General features: G+C 44.6%; 1 protein-coding gene across 1 annotated transcript in view; it reads right to left on the bottom strand.

The window, feature by feature from the left end:
• CARD11 (caspase recruitment domain family member 11) overlaps window positions 1–15,239 on the bottom strand; it is a 687,245-nt gene that overhangs the window by 8,343 nt on the left and 663,663 nt on the right. Inside the window, exons 21-22 of the mRNA XM_075830023.1 lie at window positions 9,426–9,605; window positions 8,536–8,660 (exon numbers count right to left, since the gene is read on the bottom strand). Of these exons, the coding sequence (XP_075686138.1) occupies window positions 8,536–8,660; window positions 9,426–9,605 (305 nt within the window). The remainder of the gene's footprint in view (window positions 1–8,535; window positions 8,661–9,425; window positions 9,606–15,239) is intronic.

Here is a 15,239-nt window from a genome sequence, read left to right as displayed (position 1 = left end):
TTTTATTAATGAAATCCTGAGAGATTACCTGGGTAATTTTCTTGTTGTGTACCTTGATGACATACTGGTGTTTTCCAAGGACTGGTCCTCCCACGTGGAGCATGTCAGGAAGGTGCTCCAGGTCCTTCGGGAGAATAATCTGTTTGCTAAGACTGAAAAATGTGTCTTTGGGGTACAGGAGATACCATTTTTAGGGCAAATCCTCACTCCTCATGAATTCCGCATGGACCCTGCCAAGGTTCAGGCTGTGGCGGAATGGGTCCAACCTGCCTCCCTTAAGGCGTTACAGTGTTTTTTAGGGTTCGCCAACTATTACAGGAGATTTATTGCCAACTTCTCGGTCGTCGCTAAGCCTCTTACGGACCTTACTCGCAAGGGTGCTGATGTCCTCCATTGGCCCCCTGAGGCCGTCCAGGCCTTTGAGACCCTCAAGAAGTGCTTTATCTCGGCCCCCGTGCTGATTCAGCCCAACCAAGAGGAGCCATTTATTGTGGAGGTTGACGCATCCGAGGTGGGAGTGGGGGCCGTCTTGTCCCAGGGTACCAGCTCCCTCACCCATCTCCGCCCCTGTGCTTACTTCTCTAGGAAGTTTTCGCCCACGGAGAGTAACTATGATATTGGCAACCGCGAACTTCTAGCCATTAAATGGGCTTTTGAAGAGTGGCGGCACTTCCTGGAGGGGGCCAGACACCAGGTAACGGTCCTTACGGATCACAAGAATCTGGTTTTCCTAGAATCCGCCCGGAGGCTTAATCCTAGACAAGCTCGGTGGACACTATTCTTTACCAGATTTAATTTCTTGGTTACCTATAGGGCTGGGTCCAAGAATATTAAGGCTGATGCCCTGTCACGTAGTTTCATGGCCAATCCTCCTTCCGAGAAGGATCCTGCTTGTATTTTACCCCCTGGTATAATCGTTTCTGCCACGGATTCTGATTTAGCTTCTGAGATCGCGGCTGATCAGGGTGCAGCTCCCGGGAACGTCCCTGGGGACAAACTGTTTGTTCCCCTGCAATACCGGCTAAGGGTACTCAGGGAAAACCATGACTCCGCTCTATCTGGTCATCCTGGCATCTTGGGCACCAAACACCACATTACCAGAAACTATTGGTGGCCTGGGTTGCCTAAAGACGTTAGGGCTTACGTCGCCGCTTGTGAGGTTTGCGCTAGGTCTAAAACCCCTAGGTCCCGACCTGCGGGCCTACTACGTTCCTTGCCCATTCCCCAGAGACCTTGGACCCATATCTCCATGGATTTTATCACCGATTTGCCTCCATCTCAGGGCAAGTCGGTGGTGTGGGTGGTAGTAGACCGCTTCAGCAAGATGTGCCACTTTGTGCCCCTTAAGAAGCTACCTAACGCCAAGACGTTAGCTTCTTTGTTTGTGAAACACATCCTGCGTCTCCATGGGGCCCCAGTCAATATCGTTTCTGACAGAGGGGTACAATTTGTTTCCTTATTTTGGAGAGCCTTTTGTAAAAAGTTGGAGATTGATCTGTCCTTCTCCTCCGCCTTCCATCCGGAAACTAATGGCCAAACGGAGAGGACTAACCAGTCCCTGGAACAATATTAAAGGTGTTTCATCTCTGACTGTCAATTCGATTGGGTCTCATTCCTTCCCCTTGCTGAATTTTCCCTGAATAACCGGGTCAGTAACTCGTCAGGGGTCTCCCCGTTTTTCTGTAATTTCGGGTTTAACCCAAGGTTCTCCTCCGTTTCCCCTGGTTGTTCCAATAATCCTGAGGTAGAGGATGTTCATCGGGAACTGTGCACTGTCTGGGCCCAGGTTCAGAAGAACCTAGAGGCGTCCCAGAGCGCACAAAAGATTCAGGCGGATAGGAGACGTTCTGCTAACCCCCGGTTTGTCGTCGGGGATTTGGTCTGGTTGTCGTCCAGGAACTTGCGCCTTAAGGTCCCGTCCAGGAAGTTTGCTCCCCGATTTATTGGGCCTTATAAGATCATTGAAGTCCTCAACCCTGTATCCTTCCGTCTGGAGCTGCCCCCATCCTTTCGCATACATGACGTCTTCCATGCCTCCCTCCTTAAACGCTGTTCCCCGTCCTGGTCCCCCTCGAGGAAACCTCCTGTTCCCATTCTCACCCCTGAGGGGGTGGAATTCGAGGTGGCCAAGATTATGGACAGTAGGATGGTCCAGGGCTCCCTCCAGTACCTGGTCCATTGGAGAGGGTACGGGCCGGAGGAGAGGACTTGGGTACCTGCCCGTGACGTTCACGCTGGGGTATTGATCAGGAGGTTCCACCTTCTCTTCCCTACTAAACCGGGTCCTCTTAGTAAGGGTCCGGTGGCCCCTCATAAAAGGGGGAGTACTGTTAGGGATCTGCCAGGTACTACGTCTAGGTATACTCCTGGGATTAATCAATCCACACCTGAGGCCAGACCTGTTCGACTGACACCATCTCCCACCAACCAGGGTGGCAGGCTCAGGAGTGGGAGAGCCTATCGCGGCCTGGTCAGTCGGAGTTAGCTCCGCCCCCTGTCCTTTATTACCTGCCTTGTTCTCCTCCTCAGTGCTTGTAATTCTTCTGGATTCCTGGCCCCACTGCTGCTTGCTCCAGCCTGCTTCTACCGTGCTTCTGCCTTGCTGCTGTTCTGCTTAACCCGCTTTGCTTTGCCTCCGGCTTGCTTCCTCCTCCGTGCTCACTTGGGTATACTCCACTTCATCCTGGTCCTGACAACTCGTTCGCCGCTCCGTTTCCTCGTGGCGTTCCGTGGGCTACTGCCCCTTCCCTTGCGTGTTCCCTGTTTGTTCTCCCGTGCACTTAGACAGCGTAGGGACCGCCGCCCAGTTGTACCCCGTCACCTAGGGCGGATCGTTGCAAGTAGGCAGGGACAGGGCGGTGGGTAGATTAGGGCTCACTTTCCCTTCACCTCCTTCCTGCCATTACACATGTTCATTTAGCAAATGGTCCCTTAGTTGTATCCTGTACCAGTGTTCCTGTATCGTGTATCCCATATCCACTAATTGTGTTTGTTCCTGTGCGAAGTATAGTTTCGGAAACGGCTTTGTCATCGGTGCCAAGTGTCATCTGTGCCAAGCGTCATTACGCCAACTGTCTGCCATGCTGAGTGTCTGCCTATTTTCTACCCTGGTACTCTTGCTATGGTGGAGCGGCCTAGTGGGTCCACATACCACACAGCCGTGACACTTGGTTTCATCAGATCACAGAACCTTTTTTCTCACAATCTCAGAGTTCTTTACGTGCTTTTTTTGCAAACTCTAGGTGGGCTTTCATATGTCTTTTGCTGAGCAGAGGCTTCTTGCTGGCCACTCTGCCATAAAGCCAAAGCCATGATTGGTAGAGTGCTGCAGTGATGGTTGACCTTCTGGAAGTTTCTCCCATCTGCACACACGATCTTTGGTGCTCAGCCATTGTGACCATTGGGTTCTTGGTCACCTCTTGGTTACCAAGGTTCTTCTCCCCTGATTACTTAGTTTGTTGGGGCAGCCAGCTCTAGGAAGAGTATTGATTGTTCCAAACTTCTTCCATTTAAGAATTATGGAGGCCACTGTGCTCTTGTGAACTCAGTGCAGCAGAATTTTTTTTGTACCCTTCTCCAGATCTATGCCTCCACACAATCCTGTCTCTGATCTCTACAGGCAGTTCTTTCCTCCTCATGGCTTGGTTTTTGTTCTGATATGCATTGTCAGCTGTGGGACTTTATATAGACAGGGGTGTGTCTTTTAAAATCATGTCCAATGAAATCAATTTACCACAGGTGGACACCAATCAACCAGTAGAAACATTTAAAAAATCATCTAGAGAAATGGGAGGCCCCCAGAGCTAAATTTCAAGTGTCATAGCAAAGGGTCTGAATACTTACGGGCATGCAAAATTGTAGTTTTTAATTTTTAATAAATTTGCAAAAATTTCTAAAATTCTGTTTTCACTTTGTCATTATGGGGTATTGAGTGCAGAATGATGGGGAAAAACTTGAATTTTATTTTGTTCTAGTTCGCCGAATTTCACGAAAAAGTTCGATTCGGACCGAACCTGTAATTTCCGTGCGCCGAGCATGGTACTGTCCAGGGTGCTGAAAGAGTTAATGGGCTGCACTAACTCTTTCAGCAACCTTGACAGTACCATGCTCGGCGTGCGGAAAATACAATTCTAATGTAATAAAAAAATAAAATAAAAAAAATGTCATACTTACTTTCCTCCTGTCCGGCCTCCAGCGATGACGTTTCATCCATGTCGCCGCTGCAGCCAATCACAGGCTGTAGTGGCTGTCACGCACGTCAGGATGACGTCAGAAGGCCGGCCTCCAGGGATGACGCTTCATCCCACGTGACCGCCTCTGCAGCCAATCACAGGCTGCAGTGGCCTCTGCAGCCAATCACAGGCTGCAGCGGCCTCTGCAGCCAATCACACGCTCCTCTCCTGAAATACTCTGTGCTGCCTTAAACTCTGTGGACAGGTCAGGATCCTATTTCTTTTAAATGCTGCTGGGAAACCTGCTCGATCCACTATATAAGGCTGCGCTACAGTGCATTTAAAAGAAACAGGATCCTGACCTGTCCACAGAGTTTAAGGCAGCACAGAGTATTTCAGGAGATGAGCGTGCGGATCTTGTGCGGGGTGGTGACTTGTCAATCATGTGAAGGTGTTATTGAGGACAGGAGTGGAGGAGAGGTAACAGACTGAGCTACGTAATGGTAAGAGCAGAGTTCACAGCAGCACAGAGTATTTCAGGAGAGGAGCGTGCAGCTTCTGTGCTGCTGTGAACTCTGCTCTTACCATTACGTAGCTCTAAGTCTGTTACGTCTCCTCCACTCCTGTCCTCAATAACACCTTCACATGATTGGCAAGTCACCATCCCGCACAAGATCCGCACGCTCATCTCCTGAAATACTCTGTGCTGCTGTGAACTCTGCTCTTACCATTACGTGGTGACTTGCCAATCATGTGAAGGTGTTATTGAGGACAGGAATGGAGGAGAGGTAACAGACTGAGAGCTACGTAATGGTAAGAGCAGAGTTCACAGCAGCACTGAATCTGCACACTCATCTCCTGAAATACTCTGTGCTGCCTTAAATCCTGTGGACAGGTCAGGATCCTGTTTATTTTAAATGCTGCACTGTAGCGCAGCCTTATATAGTGGATCGAGCGGGTTCCCCAGCAGCATTTAAAAGAAACAGGATCCTGACCTGTCCACAGAGTTTAAGGCAGCACAGAGTATTTCAGGAGATGAGCATGGCCGGCCACGGGCAGCCGGTCGTTTTTCCGAGCCGTGCTCCCATTATAAAGTATAGGAGCACAGCCCGTAAAATAAAAAAATAGAACATGTTCTATCTTTTTAACGGCACGGGCACCTTCCCGTGAGAAAATGGGAAGGTACCCGTGTCTAACAGAAGTCTATGGGCCCGCTATTTCAGGTCGTAATTATGGCCCGTAATAACGGGTGTTTTTACGGTCGTGTGCATGAGGCCCCGTAATGACGGGTGGCTACATGTGTGCACCCGTCATTACGGCAGTGTTGCTAGGCGACGTCAGTAAATAGTCACTGTCCAGGGTGCTGAAAGAGTTAACTGATCGGCAGTAACTGTTTCAGCACACTGGACAGTGAATTCCGATCAGAATATAGAGTAACCTGTAAAAAAAAAAAAGACGTTCATACTTACCGAGAACTTTCTGCTTCCTCCAGTCCGGTCTCCTGGCCGTTTCCTTGGTGACGCGTCCCTCTCGACATCCGGCCCGACATTCCTGGATGACGTTACAGCCCATGTGACCGCTGCAGCCAATCACAATCTGCCGCGGCCTCTGCAGCCAATCACAGGCTGCAGAGGCCTCTGCAGCCAATCACAGGCTGCCGCGTCAGAAAAGAAGGTCGGACTGGAGGAAGAAGAGGGACTCGTCACCAAGACAACGACCGGGTACGTATGAAATGCTTTTTATTTTATTTTTAATCAGCAGCCTCTTTTCTCTATCAGTGATTGATAGAGACAAGTGGCTGCCGATTTGTATAATATTTTTGACCAGGTTCGGTCAAAACGGGTTCGGCCGAACCCGGTGAAATTCGGATTCGCTGCGAACCGAACTTTTCCTGATGTTCGGACCGAAACCGGGTTCGGTTGTCCCGGTTCGCTCATCTCTATTGAGAATGTTAAAAAAAAGACACAGGTCCATCAAGTCCAACCTATAATCTTACTGTGTTAATCCAGAGGAAGGCAAAAACCCTATGAGGTGAATGTAAATTTCCTTATTCGGAGGTAAATTCCTCCCTCAATCCAAATATGGCAATCAGAATTAACCCCTGGATTAATGTCCCATGTCTAGAACTTATAAGTTGTAATATTATATTTTTCAAGAAAAGGCATTAAGGCCCTCCTTGTACTTGCTTGTAACGCCAGCGGCTGGTGATGCTAATTCTGGCAGTCCCACCCGCTTGGTAACTCACCCCTGCTGCCGGCACTCTGACTATGTGATGGAGTTGGCATGCTGGCGGGCCCGGACGTCAGTGTGCATCTGCTTCTTGTCAACACGCTCCCTCCTTTCCCTCTGCAGCGGCCAGTTCTATGTTCCATAGGGCGTGCACACGCTCCCTTGCTGATTCTTAAAGGGCCAGCACATGCACTCTACTCATGCCCAACCAATCCCTAATGCTCTACAAAATACTTATAGCAACCTAACTAGTCAACTGACGCCTTAACAACTTTGTTTCAAAGTTGTTGTTTTTTTCCTCCGAAGGTTCTATTACTGTGTACAGCTCATCTGAGTATTTGTGCCAGTCTTCTTCTCACGGTTCTGCATGTCTTGCCCCTTTACCGGTTACGTCCTTGCACAAACTCCGGTTGCCCTGACTTCGGTTAGACCTTGTCCGCCCTATTGCCTCACCCTTCGGTGTACTTCACCATTGTCTCCTGGTCCATTGAGCCAGCTGCTACCTATATCAGGACCACCTCAGGAGGTAGCGACCTGGTAGTCTCCCCGCAGCGAAGCCCAGATCCCCGTACTGGGTTTAAAGGGTGACTACAGGGGAGGCTACTTAGACAATGCCCTTAGAGGTGGCCCAAAGTCAAACCGATAAAATATATCAGCGGGTCCACAACCCGCTGGTTATTATTTTGCTCAATGAATCAACAATCACAACATCCTGTGGTAGAGAGTTCTATAGTCTCACTACTCTCACAGTAAAGAATGTCCATGTGTGATGATGGTGAAAAGTTTTTTCCTCTTGATGGAGAGGATGCTGCTTTGTCATTGTAAAGGCCTAGATGTAAAAAGATCATTCGAAAGATCTCTGTACTGTCCAATTATATTTTTGTACATTGTGATTAGATCATCCCTAAGCTGTCTTTTTTCTAAACGGAAAACCCCCAAGTTTGATAACCTTCTTGGTACTCCACCCATTCCTTCATTCACCTTGATCACCCTTCTTTTCACCCATTCTAGTTCACCCACGTCCTTCTTATACACTGGTGCCCAAAATTTTACAAAATATTCCATGTGTGGTCTGACCACTGATTTGTATAGAGGCAAAACTATGTTCTTGTCATGAGCATCTATTCCACTTTTGATGCATCCCGTGATTTTATTTGCCTTGGCAGCAGCTGCCTGGCACTGGTTGCTAAAGTTAAAATTACTGTCTACCAATATTCCCAAGTGTTTTTCAGGAGAAGTTTTAGCCAGAGTTTTACCATTAATGCATAATTGTAGAATTAGTTTCCTCGGCTCAAGTGCATAACCTTACATTTATCTACATTAAACTTAATTTGCCATTACTCTGCCCAAACCTCTGGCCTCCCTAAATCCCTCTGTAGTATTATTTTATCCTCCTCTGTGTTGATTATTTAACAAAGCTTAGTATCATCTGCAAATACTAAAATTATACTCTGTAAGCCCTCTACAAAATCATTAATAAATATATTAGAAAGAAGAGGGTTCAATACTGTTAATTACCACCCTCTGTTTCCTATCACTGTTTGCGATCACTGAGCACAGTTTTAAACTCAATGGCACATATTATGCTGTCCGATTTTTCACGGACAGTTGCTAAGGAAATAGAAAAAATAGTGAAACCAGAATGCGCATGAGAAAGAAGGATGACATATGGATGCCATACGTGTGTAAAACACAGACACACAGAAGTTAAATGGTCCGTATTTTAGGGACGCAAATCGGATTTGTCTGATTGAGGCCTAAGCAAAGCACTCCCCCCTTATACATACGCAGACTTACAAAACAGGCAACAAGGATGGGGTTCTTCCTGCTGAATTTGTCCTGATTTGCAGATTGTGCACATGCATTCTCATAGGATAGTGAAGGGAGATGTGTTGAAGGGACACACACACACACACACCCACACACACACACCAATACTTGCGTGTTCTGGAAATCAGCTCCATGTGACGCTAACATGCCTGATTTTCATGTTAGAGGATAGTATAATGAGAAAATCGCTTTTGCGCCAGGTCTATATGCCACATTTTTCAGTGGCAACTGAGAAAAGCTTCATCATTTGTTTACAATTACAAACTTCTCTTACAGTAATTGCATGTATTATATTTTAGCATACCTTAGAAATAACAGACTCAATATTAGCTGGAGTTATCCACTCATAGTTGTTCAGGTTCTTTTCTCTTGAATCGATAATTGTTTCTGTTTTTTGTTTTTTCTGAAAAACTTCCCTTGCTGCATTTTCTATGAATAAAAGGCACGTGTACATATCTCAGGACTAAAGAAATAAAAAAGTCTTTAAAGTGTTTTATTTTTGTTTCATGTAAAGTATTAGGGTATGTTCACACGCTAGACTAAAAACGTCTGAAAATACGGAGCTGTTTTCAGACGAAAACAGCTCCTGATTTTCAGACATTTTTGTAGCAACTCGCGTTTTTCGCGGCGTATTTTACGGCCGTTTTTGGAGCTGTTTTTCAATGGAGTCAATAAAAAACGCCTCCAAAAACGTCCCAAGAAGTGTCCTGCACTTCTTTTGACGAGCCGTCATTTTACCCGCAGTATTTTGACAGCGACGCGTAAAATAGAGGCTCATGGGAACAGAACATCATAATTCCCATTGAAAGCACTGGGCAGATGTTTGTAGGCGTATTAGGGGTGTTTTTTCAGGCGTAATACGTAAAACGCCCATAATACGTCTGAAAATAGGCCATGTGAACATACCCTTACTGTGCACTACCAAAATACATTTACCCAGGAGAAGCCATGCCCACGCACGGAGCTGTGTCCAAGCCAGTAAAAAAACTATTTTTTACACACAGTCACTTTTCAGGGCATGCTGGGAATCGTATTTTTGCAACTGCTTAAATGCCACAGGTAAAACTAATATCAGTTAATTTTTCTTAATTTTTTTTTTTTTCTTCAATAAAACAGAACAATTTAAAATGTTTTGTGCAAGAAAATAATTGCATTTTATTTTGCATTCACAAGGTATATCTTGAAGACACTTACCTGGTTTACATATATTGAACTCTAAAGCCCCAATGGAGTTAAGTAGTTTGTGAATAATGGTTTTGGCCAATGGGCTAGGAGCAAATAGAACAGGTCTCCTTTTCTCAATGTGGATTGGATGAACCAAACTGTAAGGTACCAGGTTTAGGCTTTTTTTTATGTCATTATCTTGTTCCAAGTCTAGTGGAAATCACATATAACACAATGATTAGCGAGAAATACATGTATTAGGCTGTGTACACACTACTGATGACATTTTGGAGCCTCCATCAGCAGTTCTATCACATTTGATGGCAAGAATAGCACAGCATGCAGCGATAATCTTGCAGTCAAAACAACAGAAATCATTAATAAATTTCAACGGATCCCATTATAAGTCAAAAGGGGTAAGTTTGGTTCTGTTGGAATCCATCATACGACAGATCTGGCACAATGTTGTGGTTTCCATTAGGAAAGGAAGTCCCAACACAGATATGAACAGAGCATTACACAATTAAATTGCACACACAAAGATTCTAAAGTAATGGAGAAACTAACAAATATAAACAATAGCAAACGGGAGGAGCCAAATGTCACATAAGACACCTGTATGGCACATGGTGATTATTACAGATTTTGCACTGGGCCCCAGGAACTTCAAGTTTACTCTTCTGGGATAGCCTATAGTTTAAGGGGTTATCCGCAACTTTTCAAAATTGGCAGCAGGGCAGGGGATGGTGTATAATTAAAACAGTTTCTAACAGATACTCACCCCCTAAAGTCGTCGTCCCCCCGCTCCAGCTCCTCTGAGACCCGGTTCTCCACGGCTATTGGCTGCAGCGGCACTTGACTGATTAACAGCAATTGGCTGTTGTGGAGAACAGGGTCTCAGCACTGGAGTGGTGGCACGTCACGGCGTTAGTATTTACTAATTCATTATTTTACACCATCTCATGCCCTGATTTAGGACAGACCCGGATAACCCCTTCAATTATGTCAGTTAATGGGAAATTACCACACGGTATATTTACCTGAACTGTAAATCTGAATTATTCTGTTTTAACCCCTTAAGGACACAGCCTATTTTGGCCTTCAGGACACAGCCGATTTTTGCAAATCTGACATGTCACTTTATGTGGTAATAACTCCGGAATGCTTTTGCCTATCCAAGCGGTTCTGAGATTGTTTTCTCGTGACATGTTGTCGTTAAATTCAATATTTATTTGTAAAAAACACCAAAATGTAGAGAAAATTTGCAAAAATCTGCATTTTTCTAAATTGTAATGTATCTGCTTGTAAAACAGATAGTTATACCACACAAAATAGTTACTAGTTAACATTTTCTATATGTCTACTTTATGTTTGCATCGTTTTTTGAACGTGCTTTTATTTTTCTAGGATGTTACAAGGCTTAGAACTTTGGCAGCAATTTCTCACGTTTTCAAGAAAATTTCAAAAGGCTATTTTTTCAGGGACCAGTTTAGTTCTGAAGTGGCTTTGAGGGCCTTCTATATTAGAAACCCCCATAAATCACCCCATTTTAAAAACTGCACACCTCAAAGTATTCAAAACAGCATTCAGAAATTATTTGAACCCTTTAGGCATTTCACAAGAAATAAAGCAATGTAGAGGTGAAATGTCCAAATTTCATTTTTTTTTTACGAAATTCATTTGTAATACAGTTTTTTCTGTAACACAGAAGGTTTTATCAAAGAAATGCAACTCAATATTTATTGCCCAGATTCTGCAATTTTTAGAAATATCCCACATGTGGTCCTAGTGCGGTAATGGACTGAAACACCGGCCTCAGAAGCAAAGGAGCACCTAGTGGATTTTGGGGCCTCTATTTTATTAGAATATATTTTAGGCACCATGTCAGGTTTGAAGAGGTCTTGTGGTGCCAAAACAGTGGAAACCGCCCAAAAGTGACCCCATCTTGGAGACTACACCCCTCAAGGAATTTTTCTAGGGGTATAGTTAGCATTTTTAGCCCACAGGTTTTTTGCTAAATTTATTGGAACTTGTCTGTGAAAATGAAAATCTACTTTTTTTCTGAAAAAACATACGATGTTTTCGTTTTTACAAGGAATAAAGGAGAAAAAGCACCCCAACATTTGTAAAGCAATGTCTCCCGATTACGGCAATACCCCATATGTGGTAATAAACGGCTGTTTGGACCCACGGCAGGGCTCAGTATGGAACGAGGGCCATTTGGATTTTGGAGCGCAGATTTTGCTGGAATGGTTTTCGGTGCCATGTCGTGTTTGCAAAGCCCTGAAGGGACCATAACAGTGGAAACTCCCCAAAAGTGACCCCATTTTGGAAACTACACCCCTCAAGGAATTTTTCAAGCGGTATAGTTAGCATTTTTAGCCCACAGGTTTTTTGCTAAATTTATTGGAACTGGTTTGTGAAAATGAAAATCTACTTTTTTTCTGGAAAAGCATACGATGTTTTAGATTTTACAAGGAATAAAGGAGAAAAAGCACCCCAACATTTGTAAAGCAATGTCTCCCGATTACAGCAATACCCCATATGTGGTAATAAACCGATGTTTGGACCCACGGCAGGGCTCAGAAGGGAACGAGGGCCATTTGGATTTTGAAGCGCGGATTTTGCTGGAATGGTTTTCGGTGCCATGTCGTGTTTGCAAAGCCCTGGAGGGATCATAACAGTGGAAACTCCCCAAAAGTGACCCCATTTTGGAAACTACACCCCTCAAGGAATTTTTCTAGGGGTATAGTTAGCATTTTGACCCTACACGGTTTTTTGCTGAATCTATGGGAATTATGCCGTGAAATTGAAAATCTAATTTTTTTCTAATAAAATGTAGTTTTAGCTCAGATTTTTTCATTTTTACAACAGATAAAGGAGAAAAAACACCCCAATATTTGTAAAGCAAACTCTACTGAGCACAGCAATACCCCATATGTGGTAATAAACTGCTGTTTGGACACATGGCGGAAGTTAGAAAGAACGGAGCGCCATTTGACTTTTGGAGCTCAAGTTTTGCTGGAATGGTTTGGGGCCCCATGTCACATTTGCAAAGCCACTGAGGGGCCAAAATAATGCAAACCCGGCAAAAGTGACCCCATTTGGGAAACTATACCCCTCGTGGAATTTATCTAGCGGTATAGTGAGCATTTTGACCCCACAGTTTTTTTGCTGAATTATTGGGATTATGCAGTGAAAATGAAAATCTACATTCTTTCCACTAAAATGTTGAATTGTTTTCATTTTCACAAGGAATAAAGGAGAAAAAGCGCCCCGATAATTGTAAAGCAATTTCTCCCGAGTACGGCAATACCCTATATGTGGTTATAAACTGCTGCTTGGATACACCGCAGGGCTCAGAATGGCAGGAGTGCTACTTGGCATGTAGATTTTGGTTGATTGTTTTTTGGGCGCCATGTCGCATTTGCAGAGCCCCTGAGGTACCCGTACTGTAGAAACCCCTGAGAAGTGAATCCATTTTGGAAACTTTACCCTTCAGGGTAATCATCTAGGGGTGTACTGAGCATTTTGATCCCACAGGTGTTTCATAGATTGTATTAGAATCAGGCAGTGAAAATGAAAAAAATAATTTTTTCCCAAAAATATGTAGTTTTGCACCCAATTTTTTTCCCCACAAGGGGTAACAGGAGAAAACACATAATTTGTTACCCAATTTCTCCCGAGTACGGCAATACCCAATGTGTGGCCCTAAACTGCTATTTGGGCACATGGCAGAGCTCAAAATGGAAGGAGTGCCATGTTGCTTTTAGAGCCCAGATTTTGCTGGACTGGTGTAGGGGCGCCATGTCGCATTTGCAGAGCTCCCTTAGGTACCAGAGTAGAGTGTAAAACCATGAGAAGTGACCCCATTTTGTAAACTACACCCCTCAAGGCATTTATCATTTGCCTGGATATATGACAGGGCTTAGGAGTGAAAGGCGCATGTGAGACCTATTATGGTGATTTTCGCAGCATTAGCCCACAATGGCAGGGCTCTGGGGTCAAATAGTAAAACAAACCCCCAAGTACTGACCCCCATTTTGGAAACTGCACCCCTGAAGGCATTTTATTAACGGGTAAAGTGAGCATTTTGACCACACAGGTTTGTTTTTTTCTATTAGAAATGAATGCTCAGTGGATGGTGCAAAGTGAAAATTGCAAATTTCCACAGGTATGTGCCATTTTAGTGCACAATATTTTGTGCCCAGTTCGTGCCACTGAAGACAAATACCTCAAACTGTTAAGCGGGTTCTCCCGAGTATGGCGATGCCATATATGTGGACGTACACTGCTGCTTGGGCACGCTGCAGGGCTCAGAAGGGAGGGAGCGCCATTTGGCTTTTGGAGCGTGGATTTTGCTCGCTAGTTGTTCTGTTTGGGGTATTGCTGGTATTTCAGTTTATGATGTGGGGGAATATGTTATCTGTGCGGGGTACATCAGGGTATAATAAGAGTGTATAATAATGGTGTAAATAAATAATAATCCGCAGATGTGTGGCCGGTGTCGCACTGATAAATGGCGCCCGATCTTATCCGCTTTTGGACACTTTGCACATTTTGCATCGCCATATTCTGAGAGCCAAAACGTCTTTATTTTTTCTCCCCCGGAGCTGCGTGAGGGCTTATTTGTTGCCGGACAATCTGTAGATTTCATTGGTACCAGTTTGGGGTACATGCGATTTTTTGATCACTTTGTATTTCATTTTTTTGGCAAGCCAGGTGACCAAAAACCTGCAATTCTGATGTTTTTTATTATTTATTTTTTTACGGCGTTCGCCATGCGCTATGAATGACAATTTTATGTTATTCTGCGGGTCGGTACGATTACGGCGATACCATATATATATAGTTTTTCTTATGTTTTGCAGCGTCTGCACGATAAAATCCCTTTTGTTTCAAATAATTTATTTTTGGTGTCACCATAACTTTTTTATTTTTCCGTCAAAAAAGCTGCGGGATGGGCTGCGTTTTTTAATGGTATAATTTTGGGGTACATGCAACTTTTAGATCCCTTTTTTTATTCTGTTTTGCAAGGGGTAGTGACTAACAAACAGCGATTCTGGAATAGTTTTTTTTTTTTTTTTTTACGGTGTTCACCGTACGGGTAAAATAGCGTGATATTTTTATAGTTTGGGTCGTTACGGACGCGGGGATACCACATATGTGTACTTTTTTTTATGTTTTTTGGTTTTTCCTATAATAAAAGACTTATTATAGGAAAAAAGGCTGTTATAGTGTTTTTTAACATGAAAAGTATTTTTTTTTACTTTTTTACAACATTTTTATTAACTTGTTTTAACTTTTTTTTTGTGTCCCACTAGGGAACTTGAAGGCATGAAGCCCTGATCGCTATTCCAATACACTGCACTACCTACATAGTGCAGTGTATTAGAGCTGTCAGCTATTCACTGACAGCAAGCCTATTAGGCTTCGCCTCCCGGCGGGGCCTAATAGGCTTCCGTACTAGGAAGCGATTGTTAGGCTATGGTTGCCATAGCAACCATAGGAACCTTCGCGGGTGCCGATGGTTGTTATTAGCAACCATAGGGTACAATCTAAGGGGTTAATCGGCCGGATCGGAGCCTTGCTCCGGTCCTGGCCGTTAGGGTACGATGTCAGCTGTGACAAACAGCTGACACCCGCGCCCGTGGCAACCATCGTGGTTGCCGACAGGCTACAAGCCGCTTCGATGCATCGATCACGTTGATCGATGCATCGAAGGGGTTAATCGGCCGGATCGGAGCCTAGCTCCGGTCCTGGCCATTGCAGAGGGGTGCCGGACATCTGATTCCCTGCGGTGATAATGCTGGCTCAGCTTCTGAGCCAGCGTCATCACATACC

This window comes from Rhinoderma darwinii, chromosome 6 (genome assembly GCF_050947455.1).
Source record: "Rhinoderma darwinii isolate aRhiDar2 chromosome 6, aRhiDar2.hap1, whole genome shotgun sequence".
Lineage (NCBI taxonomy): Eukaryota > Metazoa > Chordata > Amphibia > Anura > Rhinodermatidae > Rhinoderma > Rhinoderma darwinii.
This window is presented reverse-complemented; position numbering and strand designations above follow the sequence as displayed.